The sequence below is a fragment of the Siphateles boraxobius genome, unplaced genomic scaffold (genome assembly GCF_051911475.1).
Source record: "Siphateles boraxobius isolate OS27281-9 unplaced genomic scaffold, OSU_SipBor_1 70, whole genome shotgun sequence".
Taxonomy (NCBI): domain Eukaryota; kingdom Metazoa; phylum Chordata; class Actinopteri; order Cypriniformes; family Leuciscidae; genus Siphateles; species Siphateles boraxobius.
Window position 1 is genome coordinate 1,329,579 of NW_027509198.1, and position 23,572 is coordinate 1,353,150.

The 23,572-nt window shown below is 43.6% G+C and overlaps 1 protein-coding gene across 4 annotated transcripts in view; it reads right to left on the minus strand.

The window, feature by feature from the left end:
- The window catches only part of LOC143724251 (protein NLRC3-like), a 377,548-nt gene extending 355,820 nt beyond the window's left edge, over window positions 1–21,728 (minus strand). For all 4 annotated transcript variants that reach the window (XR_013197294.1, XM_077217232.1, XM_077217233.1 and 1 more), the window contains exons 1-2: window positions 21,578–21,728; window positions 7,274–7,413 (exon numbers count right to left, since the gene is read on the minus strand). Coding sequence is in view for 3 of the 4 variants with exons in the window: in XM_077217232.1 (XP_077073347.1) it covers window positions 7,274–7,332 (59 nt within the window). In the remaining variant the exon portion in view is untranslated. The remainder of the gene's footprint in view (window positions 1–7,273; window positions 7,414–21,577) is intronic.
- Between the last annotated feature and the right edge of the window lie 1,844 nt (window positions 21,729–23,572).

Consider the following 23,572-nt stretch of genomic DNA (forward strand, 5'->3'; position numbering starts at 1 on the left):
TTTATTTATATATATATATAAATATATATATATGTATATATATTAGTGGTGGGCCGTTATCTGCGTTAACGTAATGCGTTAACGTGAGACTCTTATCGGGCGATAAAAAAAATATCGCTGTTAATCTATTCTCAAAGTTGGGTTGGGAGCTGGGTCTATACTACGCAAGCTATGATGACTTTCACCTTGATATTTTAGTGCGGATGTATACCTAGCTGAATTGCACTGTAGGGGGTAAGAATGGGATTTGAAAACCGGTTACACTCGAGAACCGGTTCTAAGTTTTACGAACCATCGATATTGTATGCCCTCGACGTTAACGATTCCTCTTATCGATGCTCCTGCTCCGAGTCCCAGCCATAATATACAGACCGTGAACTCACAACTTTCCCTTTTGTCCTTTATCGGGCACAATAGCGACGTCCTATACGCATCTGTGCGTCATTCATGATATCAAAGCAATTTGAGCAGAGGAGGTAAACATGGAGTGGAAAAGACGATCTAAAGCTTCGCTTTATTTTACTAAACGAGACCGAATTATGCTGTTTGCAATAACGGGGTTTTTCCTGCATTGAAATTTTTTAGCGCCCGCCAAACGGAATTTTTGTCCTGCCAAAGTCTTATTTGATCGGTGAGTAATGTAGATGAACTGCTGCACTTGTGACAGGGCACATGTTTAACTGAAAGAACGAGCAGAGAGAGAGAGAGACCCGGTCGCGCGCGCGCACTCTCTCACTTCGGAGCCAGGCGACTTCACCATCTCCACACTAAGTGCTGTCTTGCTCTCTCTCCCTCACACATATTAACCAAAATAAATCAACACGATGTTAAAAGGTCGAAAGACCAAAGTTTCATGTGGAGCATTCGGAGATTTTGGTTTTCCTGAATTACCGCTGGGTGTGAATTGTGCTAAAATAAGTTACCTTATCTTCTCTGAAAAGCGTTCCACACATTCAGCTGACAGTCTCAAGTACCACCTAAACCCAAAGCATCCCTTAGCTAATGCGGTAGATGCCGGGCGTTTGAGTGCAACCGAGGCAAGCCCGTCAGCACAGCTCTATCAGTTAGTAAACACAAGTACATCTGATTGAACATGATTTATTTTCATCACCAATTATATAGTAGAACAGCTTTCTCAAGCAGTTTGTGATGCATTTTGGAAACAGGAGATGAGCACCTGGTCTAATGCGCCACCTGGCTTGAGAAACCCGTTCTCAAAGACTTACTTTTAGTCATTATTTGGGTAGCACACATATTCTCAATGCCTTGGGCAGAATTCAAATGAGCAATTTTAATCTAGATTAATTCCAAGATTACAGTGAGATTAATCTAGATAAAAAAAAAAGAATTTATGCCCACCAGTAATATATATATAAATATATATATATATATATATATATATATATATATACACACACACAGGTGCTGGTCATATAATTAGAATATCATCAAAAAGATTTATTTCAGTAGTTCCATTCAAAAAGTGAAATTTGGATATTATATTCATTCATTACACACAGACTGATATATTTAAAATGTTTATTTCATTTAATTGTGATGATTAAAACTGACAACTAATGAAAATCCCAAATTCAGTATCTCCGAAAATTAGAATATTACTTAAGACCAATACAAAAAAAGGATTTTTAGAAATGTTGGCCAACTGAAAAGTATGAACATGAAAAGTATGAGCATGTACAGCACTCAATACTTAGTTGGGGCTCCTTTTGCCTGAATTACTGCAGCAATGCGGCATGGCATGGAGTCGATCAGTCTGTGGCACTGCTCAGGTGTTATGAGAGCCCAGGTTGCTCTGATAGTGGCCTTCAGCTCTTCTGCATTGTTGGGTCTGGCGTATCGCATCTTCCTCTTCACAATACCCCATAGATTTTCTATAGGTTTAAGGTCAGGCAAATTTGCTGGCCAATTAAGAACAGGGAAACCATGATCCTTAAACCAGGTACGGGTATCTTTGGCAGCAGCAGGAAGCATGTTCACTTCATGCAGCACATGAAGTGCTCTAAAACTTCCTGGTAGACGGCTGCGTTGACCTTTGACCTCAGAAAACACAGTGGACCAACACCAGCAGATGACATGGCACCCCAAACCATCACTGACTGTGGAAACTTTACACTGGACTTCAAGCAACATGGATTCTGTGCCTCTCCTCTCTTCCTCCAGACTCTGGGACCTTGATTTACCAAGGAAATGCAAAATTTACTTTCATCAGAGAACATAACTTTGGACCACTCAGTCTTTAGCCCAGGCGAGACGCTTCTGACGCTGTGTCTTGTTCAAGAGTGGCTTGACACAAGGAATGCAACAGCTGAAACACATGTCTTGCATCCTTCTGTGTGTGGTGGTTCTTGAAGCACTGACTCCATCTGCAGTCCACTCTTTGTGAATCTCCCCCACATTTTTGAATGGGTTTTGTTTCACAATCCTCTCCAGGGTGCGGTTAGCCCTATTGCTTGTAAAAACATTTCTACCACATCTTGTCCTTCCCTTCCCCTCTCTATTAATGTGCTTGGACACAGAGCTCTGTGAACAGCCAGCCTCTTTAACAATGACCTTTTGTGTCTTGCCCTCCTTGTGCAAGATGTCAATGGTCGTCTTTTGGACAGCTGTCAAGTCAGCAGTCTTCCCCATGATTGTGTAGCCTACAGAACTAGACTGCGAGACCATTTAAAGGCTTTTGCAGGTGTTTTGAGTTAATTAGCTGATTAGAGTGTGGCACCAGGTGTCTTCAATATTGAACCTTTTCACAATATTCTAATTTTCTGAGATACTGATTTTGGGGTTTTCATTAGTTGTCAGTTATAATCATTAAAATTAAAAGGAATGAACACTTGAAATATATCAGTCTGTGTGTAATGAATTAATATAATATCCAAATTTCACTTTTTGAATGGAATTACTGAAATAAATCAACTTTTTGATGATATTCTAACTATATGACCAGCACCTGTATACGCTCACCTAAAGAATTATTAGGAACACCATACTAATACTGTGTTTGACCCCCCTTTCGCCTTCAGAACTGCCTTAATTCTACGTGGCATTGATTCAACAAGGTGCTGAAAGCATTCTTTAGAAATGTTGGCCCATATTGATAGGATAGCATCTTGCAGGTGATGGAGATTTGTGGGATGCACATCCAGGGCACGAAGCTCCCGTTCCACCACATCCCAAAGATGCTCTATTGGGTTGAGATCTGGTGACTGGGGGGGGGGGGGGGGCATTTTAGTACAGTGAACTCATTGTCATGTTCAAGAAACCAATTTGAAATGATTCAAGCTTTGTGACATGGTGCATTATCCTGCTGGAAGTAGCCATCAGAGGATGGGTACATGGTGGCCATAAAGGGATGGACATGGTCAGAAACAATGCTCAGGTAGGCCGTGGCATTTAAACGATGCCCAATTGGCACTAAGGGGCCTAAAGTGTGCCAAGAAAACATCCCCCACACCATTACACCACTACCACCAACCTGCACAGTGGTAACAAGGCATGATGGATCCATGTTCTCATTCTGTTTACGCCAAATTCTGACTCTACCATCTGAATGTCTCAACAGAAATCGAGACTCATCAGACCAGGCAACATTTTTCCAGTCTTCAACTGTCCAATTTTGGTGAGCTCTTGCAAATTGTAGCCTCTTTTTCCTATTTGTAGTGGGGATGAGTGGTACCCGGTGGGGTCTTCTGCTGTTGTAGCCCATCCGCCTCAAGGTTGTGCGTGTTGTGGCTTCACAAATGCTTTGCTGCATACCTCGGTTGTAACGAGTGGTTATTTCAGTCAAAGTTGCTCTTCTATCAGCTTGAATCAGTCGGCCCATTCTCCTCTGACCTCTAGCATCAACAAGGCATTTTCGCCCACAGGACTGCCGCATACTGGATGTTTTTCCCTTTTCACCCCATTCTTTGTAAACCCTAGAAACGGTTGTGCGTGAAAATCCCAGTAACTGAGCAGATTGTGAAATACTCAGACTGGCCCGTCTGGCACCAACAACCATGCCACGCTCAAAATTGCTTAAATCACCTTTCTTTTCCATTCTGACATTCAGTTTGGAGTTCAGGAGATTGTCTTGACCAGGACCACACCCCTAAATGCATTGAAGCAACTGCCATGTGATTGGTTGATTAGATAATTGCATTAATGAGAAATTGAACAAGTGTTCCTAATAATCCTTTAGGTGAGTGTATATATATATATATATATATATATTATATATATATATATATATATATATATATATATATATAATACGCACACACACACACAACAGTTAGTCCCCACACCCACCCGGTTGCATGCCTGACACGTTGCTGGAGTACGTGGTGGCCTTTAAAACAACAAACTGGCCGCTTCACTCTCCTGAGCGGGAAACAAACTTACACTAAAGGTACCTGAATTCAGCTTGGAACCATAAGTGACTCAGCTGCTCTGAAGAAACCTAAGGAAATCTTCCTCCTGTCGTAGATGCGCACCCACTGAATACGGGCCAACGTCTCCTTTGCACAGTAGCCGGCCTCCGGGGTATCATCCTCCGGTGCTCGGCTGCGCTCTCTCCTGAAACGAGCCACAGAGTCTTCTGTCGCGGCCGGCAAACTCACGATTCTCACGTTAATACTGAACACTGCGTGGTCCTCATCAGAGCCGACCAGCCCTATACGCTCACTACGCAAGCTGGGTAGGGCCCCGCAAATTACTCAAGGCCCCGCCTCCCCCTCGTGTCATAGCGCTTCAATTAATGTTTACAACATCCATGACAAAATGAAGCAAAACTATTCTTCTGGTCACGAAAAGAGGGGGGGGGGGGGAACATGAGAGTGAATTGCGGGAACAACAATCAGGCAAACTTGTGTTCTCTCCTCTCCAAGTTTGATGTCAGCAAAGTAAAGTTAAGTTTATGTGCATTTCTATTGTGTTTTTTCGGTCTTGCTAACCTAGCTGGGCAGGCTGGCAGTGCATCTCTTGCATCACTTTGTTCCTGACAAAAGTGAGAGTAAAATACAATTATTTATTACGTTTGTTTTTGATAAATGACAAAGTGCAATGGTGTTTGTTTACTGCAGCTCGGAAAAGATAACCGTGTCGCGTGTGTTATCATGCGTTCATATACGCGTGCACGAAATGAAACGCTCATTTTTCAAGCAGAAATATATGTGGAGACCAGACATACTGTACAATATATGGGCATGAATGATGGCACTCCTCATCAAAGTACACATTATACATACTTTTAAAACAAGACACTCATTATCTAGTCTCAGTCAATGTGTAGTTAAAAACTTTAAACAACTGCACTAATTATGCAAGATGGAAAGCAATGTATTGACATTTTGACATTGATTGACTATTGATTTATAGGTTATATTAAATTTAAAATGTTGATTAGAGAGAACCAAAGTTAATCCCAAAAGCCAAAGCTCCGGGTTATAATTTATTATTTTCTTCTTATTTATGTTTACAATAATATTCACTTATCTTAGCTCTGGCATAGCACCAAACAAAAACAAATAAATTGAGATAACCCATTACCTGAAGAATTGTATTCTACTGGGTTACATGATTAATTAACTTCAGATTGGATTATGTTGGTACAAGACGCTGACCTAACGCTAAAAGATGTTTCGTGCCTCTAACTAGTGCTTTCGATCTTCTTTCTGATCTGAATGGTGTGTGGAAAACACTTGAGTTTTGCCACAGATTTGTCCCAGCATCTAAATGCAACTGAATGCTTTTTCAAGCTTATCCAAACTTGAAAAACCGTGGAAAACTACTTTGTAAACAGGAAATGACGGAATATGCACGTACATATTTACAGCTGTGTCACGGTCACCAGCTCTGCCACCTCAACGGCAATACACTTCCCAGCATCCCTCATGTTTCCCACCTGCACACTATCGGCCACCACCTGATCATATGGTGCATCACCTGTGTTCTGTTAATCAGTGTTCATCTGTGTTAGTATTTAGTTCCCTTCTGTTCAGTCAGTCTTGGTCCGTTCTACTTTTTATCTAGTGTGTGTGAACCTTCTGCCCATCTGTACCCGTTATATTTAGTGTGTGTTGCTGCCTGTTCTGCTGTCCTGTATTTAATTATCATTAAACCTTCATGTTTGGAATTATATCCTCGCCTCTGTCTGCCTTTTTATGCAACTACCCGTGATAGAAGAACGGATCGCCCAAAATGGACGATAGGGTCAGACTGATCGTCCTGGCTCAGGAGAGCCAAAACTTCATTACTTTTACCCTGGATTTTTGCAGCCTTGCCGCCTCAACGACGAGAACCTGTGCACCTTGTTCCAGATGGGGGCCACATTTAACCATCAAATTGATCTCCCAGACACCACCAGACTGAACTGGAGGGGGACCGTCATCCGGTGTCTGGAGAGCGTCGTGCCTCGATCCGGAACACAGCTAGACCCAGGGAATCCTCATGTCATGCCTGAGCCTGTTCACGTCATGCCTGCCGAACCAGTGTTTCGTCCCACCGAGACCACCCGTCCAGAGTCTCGTCCCGCCGAGACCACCCGTCCAGAGTCCCCTGTTCCTGTCCTCATCCAGATTCCAAAGGAAATAAACTTAATTGACTTCTACACTGAAGTACCCTGTCTTCCTCCGGATCTTCACGTCATGTCTGCCAAGCCTGAGTTCCTTCACGTCATGTCTACGGAGCCAGAGCTTCTTCACGACGCTTAACCCCTAGTTGCTCCAGAGGAGTGCGACCTCTGACATATATAGCAATTGTAAGTCGCTTTGGATAAAAGCGTCAGCTAAATGAATAAATGTAAATGTAAATGATCACAGTCCCAAAACATCTACAGTCATGGTAGAAGTTCTGTATGTAAGTTAGTTATTAACTGTGACATTGTCTATAAAGCCCTGTTTGACATGTATATTTGACTTGTTCTAACTGAAATTTCCACATTATTTACATTTACTATCCATTAAATGTGCACCTTTAAACCGTAATGCAATACACATTAATCTGGGTTGTTACAGGTGGACTTTACATGTATGGTACATTAAACATATTTAACTGTGCTAAATGTTACTGTAAATTAAATATGAAACCAGTTTCAAGTCATTTTAACCTCCGACAATCTAAAAACATTTATCGGAAGTTCTCAGTTGTTTTGCACAGCATTTGACTTGGCAATGGTGGGAGAAAACACTCCTTGTTGATCAGACTTCGTTCTGTACAGGACAAACCTGAAACTCCAGTAGTGTTTAAAATGATTCTGAGGAAACAGTTGCAGTCTTACCTCTGTATCTCTGAGAGACTCATCTTAGAGAGAGAGTCCTTTCCTCGCTCCTCTGACATTACTGCAGATAAACTGCCACTGAAAACAGCTCAGCACTGGTATCTTTGTGTCGGTGAAGACAATCAGATGCTCAGCATGACCTGGACATGACAATGAGGCACTGAGATTAATATCATGATATTTCAGAGGGATAAACAAATGATGATGAAAATTTAGAACTAATGACAAATGTTAAGCCAACAAACAACACACACACACCTCATGCACTGCACTTCATCAGTTACATCAGTTACACTGGACTCTGACTCACCATTATTCTTAAGGTTGGGTATCGTTTAGTTTTTTTCCGATATTTGTGCCAAATCGATACTTTTAAAATGGTACCGGTAAACGTTAAAATATTTTTTTTTAAACCTCAAAACAGTGGAGAATGAAATTAAACAACAGCTTTTTTATTGAATTATTTTTAATAAATTCTTAAAATTGAAAAATATATTAAAATTTTAAAGTAGCCTATACTTAATTATATAAATATAAGTAACCTAAAAAAATCATAAATTCACAATAAAACCTGCCACCTAACCCAACTACAATAATTTAACACTTAAAAAAACACACTAAATAACAGTTAGGCTACAGTAGGCCTAATAACAGCAAAGTAGTCTGTATTTTTATATGCTACAAACCAGCTTTAAATTTCATCAATTCTTTTGCAGAAATATGACCTTTTTTGCCATTTTTTGCCGTCTCTAGCCAAATACGACACCTCTCCTGACTTATTGCATGTCCTGCACAAGGTGAGGTTATTTTAGAGCGCATCACCGTAAATGCCGTGACGTGAAACCCCTCGTGGAAGAAGAACACGTCATGTTTACAACTGTTACAATGAGCGCTCATCGGGATCAACTGAAGGCTGGATTTTCAAAAGTATGTGAAGTTCACAACCATTTGACTATTTTATGCAACACAACAACTCTAGGTAAAGCTTCTGGATCGGGATTCTGCGAGGTTGGCCAGAGCGACTGCGTCGATGGATTCACCTTTTCTAAGGGCTTGACTGATGAGTGCACTTTCTCTTCTAATGAGGACCTTCTTCTGCTTCCAAATCCAACAAGGGTTTAAAACAACTCTCACCCCTTTTGTTGCTTACAGAACGTCCTGGTTGCGTATGCAACCCACCGTTCCCTGAAGGAGGGAACGGAGGACGTAGTCGACGTCGACTGAATGGGATCACGCCAGGGAGCCTATTGTCTTCGAGTATTATTGAACGAGCCAATACACATTGGCATGCGAGATCTGCATCTCACACTCCGCCCCGCAGCGCGGGTATAAATACGGAAGTGGATGCACGCACCATTTGCTTTTCGCTGAGGAGCCGAGCGTAACTCGGAGTCAGCGGTGGTCCAGCGGTAGTGGCAAGGGGACTACGTCCTCCGTTCCCTCCTTCAGGGAACGGTGGGTTGCATACGCAACCAGGACGTTCCCTTTCAGTCGATAACGTCGGACGTAGTCGACGTCGACTGAATGGGATCACCCTTTGAACACGCCACTAACACTGCCACCTTCCAGTGCCTAGACAAAAGCCTTCTGATCCTCCCGACGTTTTAGCGGAAGAGGACAGGGCTTAGGCCAGGAAGTCGCTGCTGTTCCACAAGACCCACTCAGTTAGACTTGGTAACACTGGGAAAGCGTGCCCAACATCGGAAGGAAGGGACGCTGCGGAAGCCCAACCAACCCCGAAAACAGGGGGGGGAAATACGCATATGAACTGGGCGGAGGACCGGGCAGTACAACATATGGAGTATCACTGGGGTGGCTCCAGCCTAGCGAGGGGGGAGACAACACCGATTTACAGTGACGGAAAGACACGGGCTCACCTTGGGGAGCCATATCGTGGTAGAATACACATATGGGGTCGCCATAGGGACCGCAACATATGGACCCAGCCTAACACGGGTTCCACACTGCATTCGAGTGGTAGGCATAACACCGGACGTTCCGCCACGTCCGACGTTGGAGGGGTGCGGAGGAGCTCAACAGGTTCCGGATAAGGGAATTCAACTGGAGCAGAAATGGCGCACGTATCCGGTCCGTAGGAGGGGAATGGCGCAGCAAGCCGACACTGAACCGGGGCTCACGGTGTTACTGGCTTCTCTAAGAAGAGAGCACACGGGAAGCGACCGGTTCGACACGTAGGCTATAGAACCTAGCAAACGTATTAGGTGTCGCCCAGCCCGCAGCTCTACAGACATCTGTCAGCGAGGCACCCTGCGCCAACGCCCAAGAAGCGCCAACACTCCTTGTGGAGTGAGCTCGTAGTCCTGGGGGACAGGGTTCACCTTGGGACTCATACGCCAAGATGATGGCATCCACTATCCAGTGGGCCAACCTCTGCTTGGAGACAGCCTTTCCCTTCCGCTGATCTCCGTAACAGACGAAGAGCTGCTCTGAGGTCCTAAAGCTTTGCGTTCTGTCCACGTATAAGCGCAGAGCGCGAACGGGGCAGAGAAAAGCCAGGGCTGGGTCTGCCTCCTACGGGGGCAGCGCTTGCAGGTTCACCACCTGATCCCGAAAGGGGGTGGTAGGAACCTTGGGCACATATCCAGGCCGAGGTCTCAGGACAACGTGAGAGTTAGCCGGCCCGAATTCCAGGCACGACTCGCTGACCGAAAATGCGTGCAGGTCCCCTACCCTCTTGATGGAGGCCAAAGCAAGCAGGAGGACTGTCTTTTGGGACAGAATTTTTAACTCTGCTACCTGCAAAGGCTCGAAGGGCGGTCTCTGCAGTGCGGTTAGCACCAGAGATAAGTCCCAAGAGGGTATAGATGGGGGGCGAGGCGGATTCAATCTCCTCGCTCCCCTCAGGAACCTGACGATCAGATCGTGCTTCCCCAGGGATTTCCCGTCTACTGCATCGTGATGTGCGGCAATAGCGGCAACATACACTTTGAGGGTGGAGGGGGACAGCCGACGCTCCAAAGCCTCTTAGAAAGCACAGAAATGATCAAACACCTTCGGGGGTCTTCTCTGTGAGAAGCACACCACTCAACGAACAGGTTCCACTTCAGGGAGTAAGCAAGCCTCGTAGAGGGGGCTCTCGCTGAAGTGATGGTATCTACGACTGCCTGTGGTAGATTACCTAGAACCTCCGCGTCCCGTCCAGGGACCACACATGGAGTCTCCAACAGTCTGGACGCGGGTGCCATATGGTGCCCCGTCCCTGAGAGAGCAGGTCAGGGAGGAGCTGTCGAGAGGAGAAAAAGTTCGGGGAACCAGGTTCGGTTGGGCCAATAAGGGGCAACTAGCAAAACATGCTCCTCTTCCTCCCTGATTTTGCACAGTAGTTGTGCCATCAGGCATCAGGCACATACTTGCGGAGGCCCCGGGGCCAGCTGTGAGCCAGTGCATCCGTGCCGAGGGTCCCCTCGGTGCGGGAATAAAACAACTGGCAATGGGACGAGTCCGGAGAGGCAAACAGATCTATCTGTGCTGCCCCGAAGTGGTCCCAAATCAGCTGGACCGCCTGGGGATGGAGTCGCCATTCCCCGGAGGCCACAATCTGTCGTGAGAGCTCGTCGGCGGCACGATTGAGCAGGCCAGGGATGTGAACGGCACGAAGCGACCTCAGATGCTTCTGACTCCATAGGAGGAGGTGGCGGGCGAGTTGTGACATGCGACGGGAACGTAGACCACCTTGGTGGTTGATGTACGCAACGGTCGCCGTGCTGTCCGTACGGACCAGTACATGCTTGCCGAGCAGCGTCGTCTTGAGGCGTCTCAAAGCAAGGAGCACTGCTAACAACTCGAGGCAGTTGATGTGCCAATGCAGGTGGGACCCCGTCCAGGTGCCAGCTACTGCATGCCCGTTGTACGTGGCCCCCCAGCCGGTTTTGGAGGCGTCTGTGGAAACCACAGCATGCCTGGACACTTGTTCTAGGGACACACCGGCCCGGAGAAACGAAAGGTCCGACCACGGGCTGAGGGTTTGGAGGCAGGCCGGGGTGATTTTCACACGGAGCATGCCTCTCTGCCACGCCCACCACGGGACTCGGTCGCGAAGCCAGTGCTGGAGTGGTCTCATATGAAGCAGGCCGAGCGGCGTAACTGCGGCTGCGGCTGCCATATGCCCCAGGAGCCTCTGAAATTGTTTCAGATAAACCACTGTACTGCTCTTGATGAGATTCAGGCAGTTCAGCACCGACCGGGCGCGAATCTCTGTGAGGCGCGCCGTGTGTTGGACCGAGTCCAGCTCCAAACCGAGAAAAGAGATCCTCTGCACGGGGGCGAGTTTGCTCTTCTCCCAGTTGACCTGAAGACCCAACTGGCTGATGTGCTGGAGCAGCAAATCCCTGTGTTCGCATAACTGCTCCCGAGACTGCGCCAGTATGAGCCAGTCGTCGAGATAGTTGAGAATGCGAATGCCGCGCTCTCTCATGGGAGCGAGGGCTGCCTCCGCGAGCTTCGTAAAGACACGGGGTGACAGGGCCAGCCCGAAGGGTAGGACTTTGTACTGATACGCCTGACCCTCGAACGCGAAACGCAGGAATGGCCTGTGTCGCGGCAGGATGGAGACATGAAAGTACGCATCCTTCAGGTCTATCGCTGCAAACCAATCTTGGGGACGGACACATTGGAAGATGCGTTTCTGCGTTAGCATTCTGAACGGGAGCTTGTGGAGGGCCCGGTTCAGGACTCGCAGGTCCAAGATTGGTCGTAACCCACCACCTTTCTTGCGTACAATGAAGTATGGGCTGTAAAAGCCGGTCTTCATCTCGGGCTACAGACACCGGCTCTATCGCGTCCTTCGCCAGTAGGACAGCGATCTCCGCGCGCATGACAGGAGCAGATTCGCTCGACACAGAAGTGTGGCGAATGCCACTGTACCTGGGCGGACTCCGGCGGAACTGAATCTTGTAGCCGAGCCTGATGGTACGGAGGAGCCAGCTGGACGGGTTGGAGAGCACCTTCCAGGCCTCGACGAACCGGACCAGGGGGACCAGAGGCACCACAGGCACACCCGGGGTGGGGCAGCGAGGTGGAGGACAGGGACCCGGCTCGGAAGGCCCGTGGGCGGCCCGAAGCGGGGTCTGAGTGAGCCGAGCTGCACTTACCTGACTCCACGGGGCAACAGAGGATGGGTGAGAAGGCGGATGACCGGGTCCTCGAACGCATCGTGTTGCCGGCTGGCGAACAAGAGGGGGCTGGGGGGAGCAAGGCTGTTCCACAGGGTCGCAGACCATCGGCCTCGCCCTCTTGGGACCCAGGGATGGAGAAATTCGCTCCTTCGACAATTTGGGTGCCACTGGACTCCGGAGAGCCAATGGTGGAACGGTGACCGTGTGAAGAGCTAGTCCCCCCATCCCTGGGTGGCCTGTCTCAGGAATGCTTCTGACACTCGCCCCCTGGCTGGGCAGTGACTGAGACAGACCGGGCAGCCTGCCTGCTGCTGGTTCTACGCTGGGGCCTGGGTGAAGGCTGTTGCGGAGACCCCGCGGAACCGGAGGCAGCGGCAGGGGGACGCCCTCGGCGACGAACGGGCGGAGGGACTATCACCGGCGGCAGGGTGGAGGCAACAGCGGGCCGCCGGGACAGGTGGAACCTGGGTGGCAGAGAACTGTTGGGCGCAGCTCTCCACCACGTCGCCGAACAACCCAACCTGGGAAATTGGGGAGTCCAGGAACCGAACCTTGTCCGCATCCGCCATCTCAACCAGGCTGAGCCAACGATGGCGTTCCTGGACCACCAAGGTGGACATCGCTAGACCGACCGCACATGCCGCGACACTCGTTGCCCGGAGGGCGAGGTCAACGGCAGTGCAGAGCTCACTCATGAGCGCCCGGTCTAAACTACCCTCGTGCATGTCCCTGAGTGTCTTGGCCTGGTAGACCTGCAACAACGCCAAGGCATGCAAGGAGGAAGCGGCTTGCCCGCAATCTCTGTAAGCTCTGACCGCCAATCCTGACGCGAACTCACAGGCCCGCGAGGGGAAACAAGGATCCCCCATCCAGGATGCAGCGGCCGTTGGACATAAGTGAGTCGCAACAGACCGCTCCACTGGAGGGATAGCCTCATAACCCTTCACCGCTCCTCAGACAAGGGTAGCGAGGGAGGAAGAACTACTTAAGTCGTTTTCAGCAGTAAAAGGTGCCGTCCACGACCAAGTAAGCTCTTCATGCACTTCGGGAAAGAAGGGCACTGGGGCGGCGGGCTGAGAACCAGCACGGCCCGCCCCGAGATACCAATTCCCCGAGAACAGGACACGGTGGAGGGTTCCACTCGAGCCCGACAGCCTCGGCGGTCCGTTTCAGCATAGCTGATAATTCTGGATCCGGCTCGGGCACCATTGAACTCCCAGAGGGAGACAACGCAGCCGAGTCGTCATCTCCAGAAGTCAGCTCACCCTCCGATGCTGCAATCGACGTCCTGTCCTCCAGGGGAGTCCCGAGTGAAACCACTGGCCGACCCATTACAGATGGACCAGCGGACAACACCGGAGGCTCCAATGGCAGCAGTGGAAGGGAGGGGTGAGGAGCCCACAGGGAATGGTTACCGGGCGGGACATCCAACACTACCCTCCGGTCACCCATCCCACACAGCACCCGTGCAGGGTGGGGCGTGGTAATGGCGACTCGCTCTCCGCGAACGAAGGCGAGTCTCGCCCTCAACACTGCGACAGTCATGTTCCCACAGTGAAAACATGAGCTGTCCACAAAAGCTGCCTCAGCGTGCTGTAAGCCCAAACACGTGATGCAACAATTGTGACCATCAGAGAGAGACAGGGAACGACCGCACCCAGAAACGCACGGGCGGAATGACATCTTGAAAAAGACGCAAACGCACCCGTGTTGCTCTTTTAGGACGTGAAAAACTCTCACCAGTGCCGGAGCACACAGGGGAATGACCGCGGCAACACCAACACAGGAATGGTGCACCCTGTGTTAGTGAAGCACTCACTTTCTCGCCCTCAACCGACCGTCAGACAAACAAACACAAACAGAAACTTGGTTGCTGTGAGAACAGCAGTTGAGAGCTTGAAGCTCGCGATCACCGCTGCACTCGCGCTGCAAACACCGACACCAGGAGAGACTTCCCAAAGAAGCGCCGACACACTCGCTCGTTGTACAACAACACTCTTCAGATCCAGACATGAAGCTCGGCTCCGAAGCGAAAGGTAAATGGTGCGTGCATCCATTTCCGTATTTATACCCGCGCTGCGGGGCGGAGTGTGAGATGCAGATCTCGCACGCCAATGTGTATTGGCTCGTTCAATAATACTCGAAGACAATAGGCTCCCTGGCGTGATCCCATTCAGTCGACGTCGACTACGTCCGACGTTATCGACTGAAAGTGAACCACAGATAGAAGGATTGTGCTGTGTTTTTAACAATAATGAACTGTGTGTTACTGCTTATTCTGGTGTGCTCTTCTCTGCCTCTGGTCCAATTTGGTTATTACAGTATTTTTAATGGTTCACAGACACTCGTCCATCAGTTTAATTCTAATTTTCCATTAATCTTATAGAAGCTCTAAGAGACCAAACCATTAGTTTTTTCTTTCTTGCTTTCTCATGATCACGACTTAATTTTCTCGTCAAACATTTGGAGAAGCAAGTGCAGAACGTGGAAACAAGAGCAAAGGGAAAAACATCAGAAAATATGAGCAGAAAACATGATTTTTCCTGTGTGATTTGGATAACTTTGAATTCATGTTTCAGTTTTTTACAATATCATTTTAAATGTGTTTAAAGTTTTGGATTTGTGCTTATTTAATGCATTTTAAAGTTTTTGATTCACCCTTGCTATTTTACGGTCTGTGACCGTGTTTGCTAGTCTGATAATTTTGCATTCAATTTTCAGTTTTGTGTGTTGCATTTAAAAGTTTTAAAAGTTAAAAGTTTTTTTTTTGTTTGTTCCGACGCCCATGTTTAAAATGTTTGATTTTAAACAGGCTGATATCATGTTTTTATGTGTAGGGCAGGTTATAATCTGTCTGACAGTGCGATCTCTCTATGGTATATGTGATTGTTTTCATATTTCTTTAAAATATATGAAAATGTCTGTATTAAAGCAAAAAATATTGATAAACACACCTTTCAAATGGGATTAAATAACAAGTACTTTTAATGTCTTGTTCATCATATTTGTTTTCATATAAAAGCAACTTTATATAAAAAGAACTTAAATTAGCCTACATCCAGTTTATGAGCAACACAGCGCACGAGTGTGTGAATCCCGCGATATACGCGTTTGATCATGTGTGTGTGTCTGATCCAGGTTTTACACTCCTCTCATCTATGCTCTGCTTTCAGAAACAAACATCTCGTGACACTGGCTCTGATTCAAACTAACGGGAAAGACTGGATAGTCCACAATAGTGTTCCCCAACCCTGTTCTGCGGCACACCAACAATCAACTCATTAGTAGAGACTCCAAGCCGTTTCTCAATATGCGTTCTTGTCTGTACTTGTGTTCTTGTGGACTGGTGAAACGTCATCGGTCGCTGCCCAAGAACTGTTCCAATTCAAAGTTCACATCTAGCCAAGTCCAGGGGTGCTTCTCAATTCTTATTTGTGCATCCTCCTTTCCTTTCCTCGCATCTCAGCTCCCCTCCTGTAGGATACGAGGGAAGGCTGCAAGGAAAGACAATGAGGATGGAGGAATCGAATGAAAGCTTTTTTATACATTGGAATACTTGATCACTCGAGCGTAACTTCATAGTGTTATCAGCTACGCTCAAAGGATCTGCCCTTATGTTGTATTAGTTTGGTTATTTAAGAAATTCATAATAAATAATAATAAAGCAAGATACCCTGTTGAAATATGTGAGATGTGTGGTTTATTTAAACTGCAAAGGTAAAGTATAAATTAAAATCATTGTGACCGATGTGAAGGGGGAGGAGAATTGATACGTGCATCACGTTTAGTCGATAAAACACTTCCGCATAGAATACACTCGTGTATCCTCGCTCATGAATCCTCTGAAAGCCTCGTCACTCCTCGACTCCTCGCGGTGCAATTAGAGAATTGAGATGTCTTCGATGGCTGAGCTCGATCGGTGTCCGGCTCATAGGATGGAGGACGGAGGAAAGAGGACACGAGAAGGGATATTGAGAAGCACTCCAGTTCAAATCCCCGAATGTGTTCTTGATCCGCCCTTTTACCAAGGATGCATCGAGAGGTGACCAGTGTTGCCAAGTCCGCCTATTATAAGCAACTTTGGGCTTGTTTTTCGGTAAAGTCGCTTACAAATATTGGTAGTCGCGTTTTTTTTTTTTTGGGGCTTGTTTCTAGTGTAGATGCTTATTTGGGCTTGTTCCCAGCTCCATAATAAGTTTTCAAGCTGATATTTTCTATAAGTTATTTAAACGTAGGAGTTTGTCTTGCCTGTTCCCTCTGTGCCTCCCCTTTCCCCATACACACAGGAGACAGCAGAGTTTTTTCCCACCCACATCCTGCTTCTAATTGGCTCTGACCCAGATGGCAACAAGTACTAGCCAATCAGAGGCAGAGCAGGGCAATCTGTTTTTTTCTGGTTAGGAAAATGTCAGTGAGTGATGTTTAAATAAAAATACGCGCGAGTCGGGACTGATGGAGACCGGCGTGAACACTTGCATTTTCCTTACTTGGATATGCGTCAAATGTTTATTTGTGATAATCTTAGCCCTATATTATTATTGTCTAACCTGTATTAAGACTGACATTTGACGAATTGCTTTGTTCCTTTTTTGGATAAAAGCGTCTTCTAAATGTGTAGCCTAAATGTAATAATAATAATGATGATAATTATTGTAAATATTATTATTTGCATTTATAACTATAAAGGAGTTCACTTAAGACAGTAATATGTTAATCATAAAATAATTTATGAATTTTCTATTTTTATTTAACCTAAACTTGTGTTTGTGTTATATTAATTTTTTATATGTGAAGTCTTTTTTTGCTTACTCTATTTTACTGAGCCTTTTCTGCCCAAAAAATGGACTTAGGCTAAATGTCATTCTTTAGAAAATTCAAGAAATTATCCATTTTAAAAAATGAAGTTTAAACATAATGCAATGCATCCCGCACCTAAACAGGAGGCCTTGTTGAATCATCCGGCACAGACTGGGGGAGAGGCCACAAATCCGTGAGTACAGATTACTAACCCGTGGGAACGGATTGCGAAAGCGTGGGCACGGTTTATGAATTTGTGGCTACAGATTGCAAAAACTGAAGGCACGGTTTACAAATCTGAGAGCGCGGATAAGGAACTTGTGGGTACGATTTATTAAACCGAGGAAACAGTTTAAGAAATCGTGAGTACGGTTTGTAAACTGAGGGGACTGATTGCAAAACCGTCGCCACGGATTCTTTTTTTTTTTCACACAGGTGACTTCCCGGGCTCCGTAGTACGGCAATCTGTCAACATGGATGTAAATTGACAATCTGTACCCACAGTTTGAAATCCAAAAGTCGCTTGTTTTAGGCTTGTTTTCACAGGCCTGGATGCTTATTTGTCCTGCGAGATCTGGCAACACTGGAGGTGACTTGAGACAGCCAGGTATCCCAGAATGCATCTCGCACCAACCAGCAAGCATCAATAGCAGAAGAGAAAACCTGTGTAATATCAAAATACTACTGTTATTATGTCACGAAATGTAATTTTTAGAGTATTTCAGGCGAAAATGTAGTTGTTTAAAGCTCAAATCTGTGGTTTATTTATAAAGATGGCACTATCTATAAATGCATATTTGAAAAATGTATCTGACGTTTTCGGAGTTGTGAGATCCAGGCGATCACCGGGCGTTCAGCGCTCATTAACCCCGACTGGAACAGCTTTTCCTCAGCTAGTCCTCCTGGTGTTTGCCGCTGGCTCTGATGTCTCTAGTCTAGTGGTTAAACATGACATATAATTTGTCTTGTGTATAAGTCAATCTTTGGTCTCAGTAATCTATAGTTTGTTCCATGGCAAATCGCTTTGGCTGAGGGCAAAGTGAAGTTTCCTAACTTTATATATTTAGGCTAGTTAACTACTGCGGTCAAGTGGACCGCATGTTGAAAATACACAGTCAAGCCAGCCACACATTTTTTTAGTATGTACGTCTAATTGTATACTCACGGTATAGGTGCTGGTAGAGGTAAAAATGTATTTTTAGACTCTATTTTCTGCTATTTTCCATCTTATTAGGACACGTATAATACAATTTTATGATTTTTCTAAAAAACATGACTTTAATTTTATTTTTTACGTTTGTAGGCCTATATATGAGTTACATTAATTATTACATAATATTACATAATTGCATAATTATGTTCATATTAATGTTAATTATCATACATCAGTTTTTTTGTGCATTTTTATTGTTAATTTTAATGTTTATATATATATATATATACAGTATATATATACAGTATATATATATATATATATATATATATTATAAATTAATTATTATAGTTTATTTATAACTGTAAATGAAATGTAATGCTAATGTTAATTATCATACCTTTATTTTGCATGTGTAATATTGTTGATTTTAATGTTTGTACATATATAAAGTATACATTAATTATTATAAATCATGTATTAATGTTTATTTATTTATTTACTTAAATTTTTCATGTTAATGTAAATGACAAATATGATACAACAGGCTTTTAGTGGCTTTTAATCTGTCAATTATTATTGAATTGCATATATGAACTATAAAAACCTGATCTATGAAATATACATTCATACCCGATGTATGAAATATCATACTCAAAACACACACACACACACACACACACACACACACACACACACACACACACACACACACATTTTATACAGTATATATAAGGGCACAGTTTTGCCATTTTACTTCAATTTCTAGCCCTTACATCATGTCCCATTTCAAACAATCATAAGAGTGACCCTGGCTATTACTGTTATCATTTTCATGCCATTTTACTGTATAGTTTTGGAGAAAAGTAAAGGCAAACTCACCCCAATCATCAAAGTGCATTCTAGCACTTACAACATGTCCCATGTTCAAACACTCATAAAAAAATTCTATCATAGGTTTGCTCATTTTTTCAATATATTTCTGTTCAGAGTGACCCTAACTATTGCTGTTATAATTTTCATGTAATTTTACTGTATAGTTTTGGAGAAAATGGAAGGCAAACTCACCACAAACATCAAAATGCATTCTAGCACTTACCATGTCCCATTTTCAAACACTCAAAAAGTGTTCCTTCATAGGTTTGCTCGTTCTTTCAATTAATTCCAGTTAAGAGTGACCCTGACTATTACTGTTATCATTTTCATATAATTTTACTGTATAGTTTTGGAGAAAGGTAAAGGCAAACTCACCCCAATCATCAGTGCATTCTAGCAATTACACTATGTCCCATTTTTAAACACTCATAAATACGCTGGCTCTGAACGAAAACCCGTTGTGGAACCGCGTTGAGGTAGGCTAGTGATTTTTGTCCCTCTCTGCTATTATAGTTTATGGTGTAAGTGCTTTAATGCACTTTGGTGCTTGGGGTGAATTTGCCTTTATTTTTCACCAAAACTATACAGTAAAATGACTTGATTATAATAGTCAGGGTCACTCTGAACAGGAATCAAATGAAGGAATGAGCAAACCTATAATAGAAATATTCTTATGAGTGTTTAAACATGGGATACGGTGTAAGTGATAGAATGCATTTTGATGTTTATTGTGAGTTTGCCTTTACATTTCTCCAAAGTTATACAGTAAAATGAAATGAACATAAATACAGTAGCCAAGGTCACTCTGAACAGGAATCAAATGAAAGAATTAACAAACCTATAATAGAAATATTCTTTTGAGTGTTTGAAAACAGGACATGGTGTAAGTGCTAAAATGCACTTTGATGTTTGTGGTGAGTTTGCCTTTACTTTTCTCCAAAACTATACAGTAAAATGACTTCAAAAGGGTCATTCAAGGTTGGTTTTCAGCCTGGGAACATTGGGGGGAGCGGGGAAAGTCACCATTTTCACCGAAAAGGTTATTTAACCTTCCAAATGATTTCTAAACAGTTTTATTAAGTTTAAATAGTTGCCTAGTTCCCCTTTAAAATCAAATTTTTACCTTTTTCAGCACTCAGTAAGTCCACAATTACGTGCATACTAAAAAAAATGTGAGGCTGATTTGACCGTGTATTTTCAACGCGCGGCCCACTTGACCGCAGTATTTAACTTTAACTTTGTAGCCTATTAGAGAGCTGACTAATGTTTGACTGAATTGTTTGCTTTATTTCTCATTGTATCGCTTCTTATAGGCTACTTATACTTTTATACTGGATATTATTGATCATTAAAATTGACATTTAGCAAAAAGAGACAGGGTTGTGTAATTTTAATATATTTTAAAATATATAGAATATTTTTTATATTTATTTCACTATACATTCTCTTCACTGCATATACATGTATAATAAAATAAAATGACAAAACCCTGTCTCTGTTTGTTAAATGTCATTTTTAATGATCAATGTCTCATATTTTTAAACTGAAAAATAAAAAAAAATAGAGTTGTTTTATATTTCGTGTTGTTATAAATATATGCAGTGAAGATAATCAATGTACGCGTTGCCTGAACCACATTTGTGTGGCCATTAATATATTTAAGAGTTTTTTAAATGAAAAAAGGCAGGGTGGTGTTTTATAACATATTCTGTTTTATTGTTGACGAAAAGAGGCAGAGTTGTATACCATATTTCGTTGTATTGTTGCCTAAAACATACATAAAGAGATAACCGGAGTAGCCAGAGCGAGCTGAGTGACGCGATCAAAAATGCAGCGGTTCCGTTTGCAGAATATCCGGACTCGCGTCCTCTCGTCCTCGGGAGTTCGGTTCTCCTGAGTCGAACTTGGCAAGTCTGAACTATCAAGGACGCAAGTCCGAAGTTTGCGTATTGGTATTGAGGAACGGCCTTGATCAGAAATATATGGGTCCAATAAGGGAGACTTCCCAAATGTGCACTGTTGGTGTGCCTCCAGGAGCAGGGTTAGGAAACACTGGTCCACATATTTCGCATCATCACAAAACGACATCCTAAAACTGGAAATAAACCTCTTTATAGATCATTATGTAATTTCTACAAAATTAATGTCCATAAAACGGTTTGTTTGAGTAATTCCTGGCTTTTTTGTTGTTGTTTGTTCTACTTTGGTAGTTTGTTCTACTTTTCAAACAGGTATAAGTTTTAACTTTAGTTATAACTTAAAATATTCATTATCACACTAACTCACGTGAAATCCGCTCATATTCCACCAGATAACTGTAATGGTGTAAGTATTAAAGCTTACTTGCAGTAGTTCAGACGCTCTTGTCCTACAGGAACAGAATCCAGAAGTCTTTAAACACTTTCAGTTTGAGATCGCTGTTAAGACTCACCTGTGCGATCCTGACTGATGTGTGTCACGTGCTACGATTCAATCTTTAGCAGAAATCAGTTTAGACTGTAGCAAAATATATTCCGCGTCATCATCTACTTTTTCATCAGAAGACTTTTAATGTTTAACAGCAAAAGCACTGTTCTGAAACATTATATAAACGAGGTTACACCTGTGCTGTTTTTGTTGTTGTAAGGTTTACTGATGAAAAAAAAAAAAAAAAAAAAAAAAAAAAAAAGGTTTACTGATGTTTGTAAAACCGGTTTTGGTGCATTAGCGCCACCAACTGGGCAGAGTTTGGAGTGTTGGACAGTTATTTTGTAGTGTTGGTTGGCTTCTGGCAAAAAGCTTTTTTTTCAAATTCAGAATGATTCACTTTGATTTTTAATGAAATTGTTTTCAATACTAAATAGCATGCATTTAAAAAAATGTAATACTTTTCCTTTGTAGTAAAATAAACTGCTTGGGATTGTTTATTCCACAAAAAGATAAGAGGAACTTTAAATATAAATATGTTCAAGTCACATGGTGTTTGTTTACTAATAGACCCAAAGAAATAATAATAACTTTATTTCTTATTTCATGTAAAGATATTTACGAAACTATTTCGAAAAGATATTTACGAAAAGATAGATACAAAACTGATATCAGCTGAATTTACGAAACATATTTCATGTAAAGATAACATGAAATATATCCAGTTAAGATACGCTTGATACTCAATTTTTATTACTGCGTTTTCACCTGGATGATCAAAAGCTGCAAACATCCACTGATGCTCAAGGAGACACAATTCATTAAGAGTCAGGGGTGTAAACTTTTGAACAAGATGATTGATTGAAATTGTTATTATTATTTCATTTAAAGTTTTTTTTTGGTACTGCCCTGCAGAAGCTACATAAAATTGTCTGCAAGGTGTACTTAACTTATGACTTCAACTAGTAGGATACTATAAAACAAAGAGAGCAATATGCTGATAAGTGTAGAGCTGCAGCAGTATGTGGAGTGTGACGTGGATCGTGACGGGTTTGTGACGTTGAGCGTGAGCGCAGACCCGGGTGGAGCTTGTGTGCTTCTTGTTGATGTTTTATATGTAATTGCAATTAAACGCTTGACTAAACTAGTCTCTCGTGTCAGCGGCTCATTTTACCTCATTGACACACTGGCACTGAGCATAACTGAGCCAAACTTTTCCATATTTCACTAGAATAATTACATAATTACAAAAATTATCAATTACATTAAGTTTTTAATTTACTTTTTTTCTTGATTTTTTACGTTTATTACTATAGTAACAGACTCCAGACGTTCATTACTATAGCAACAGACTGCAGACGTTCATTACTATAGCAACAGACTGCAGAAGTTCATTACTATAGCAACCGACTGCAGGCGTTCATTACTATAGCAACAGACTGCAGACAATCATAACTATAGCAACAGACTGCAGACGTTCATTACTATAGCAACAGACTCCTGATGTTCAATACTATAGCAACAGACTCCAGGCATTCATTACTATAGCAACAGACTCCTGATGTTCATTACTATAGCAACAGACTCCTGATGTTCATTACTATAGCAACAGACTCCACGCATTCATTACTATAGCAACAGACTCCAGACGTTCATTACTATAGCAACAGACTCCAGGCGTTAATTACTACAGCAACAGACTCCAGACGTTCATTACTATAGCAACAGACTGCAGACGTTCATTACTATAGCAACAGACTGCAGATGTTCATTACTATAGCAACAGACTCCTGATGTTCATTACTATAGCAACAGACTCCAGGCATTCATTACTATAGCAACAGACTCCAGACGTTCATTACTATAGCAACAGACTCCAGGCGCATTCTTTACTATAGCAAAAGACTGCAGACCTTCATTACTATAGCAATA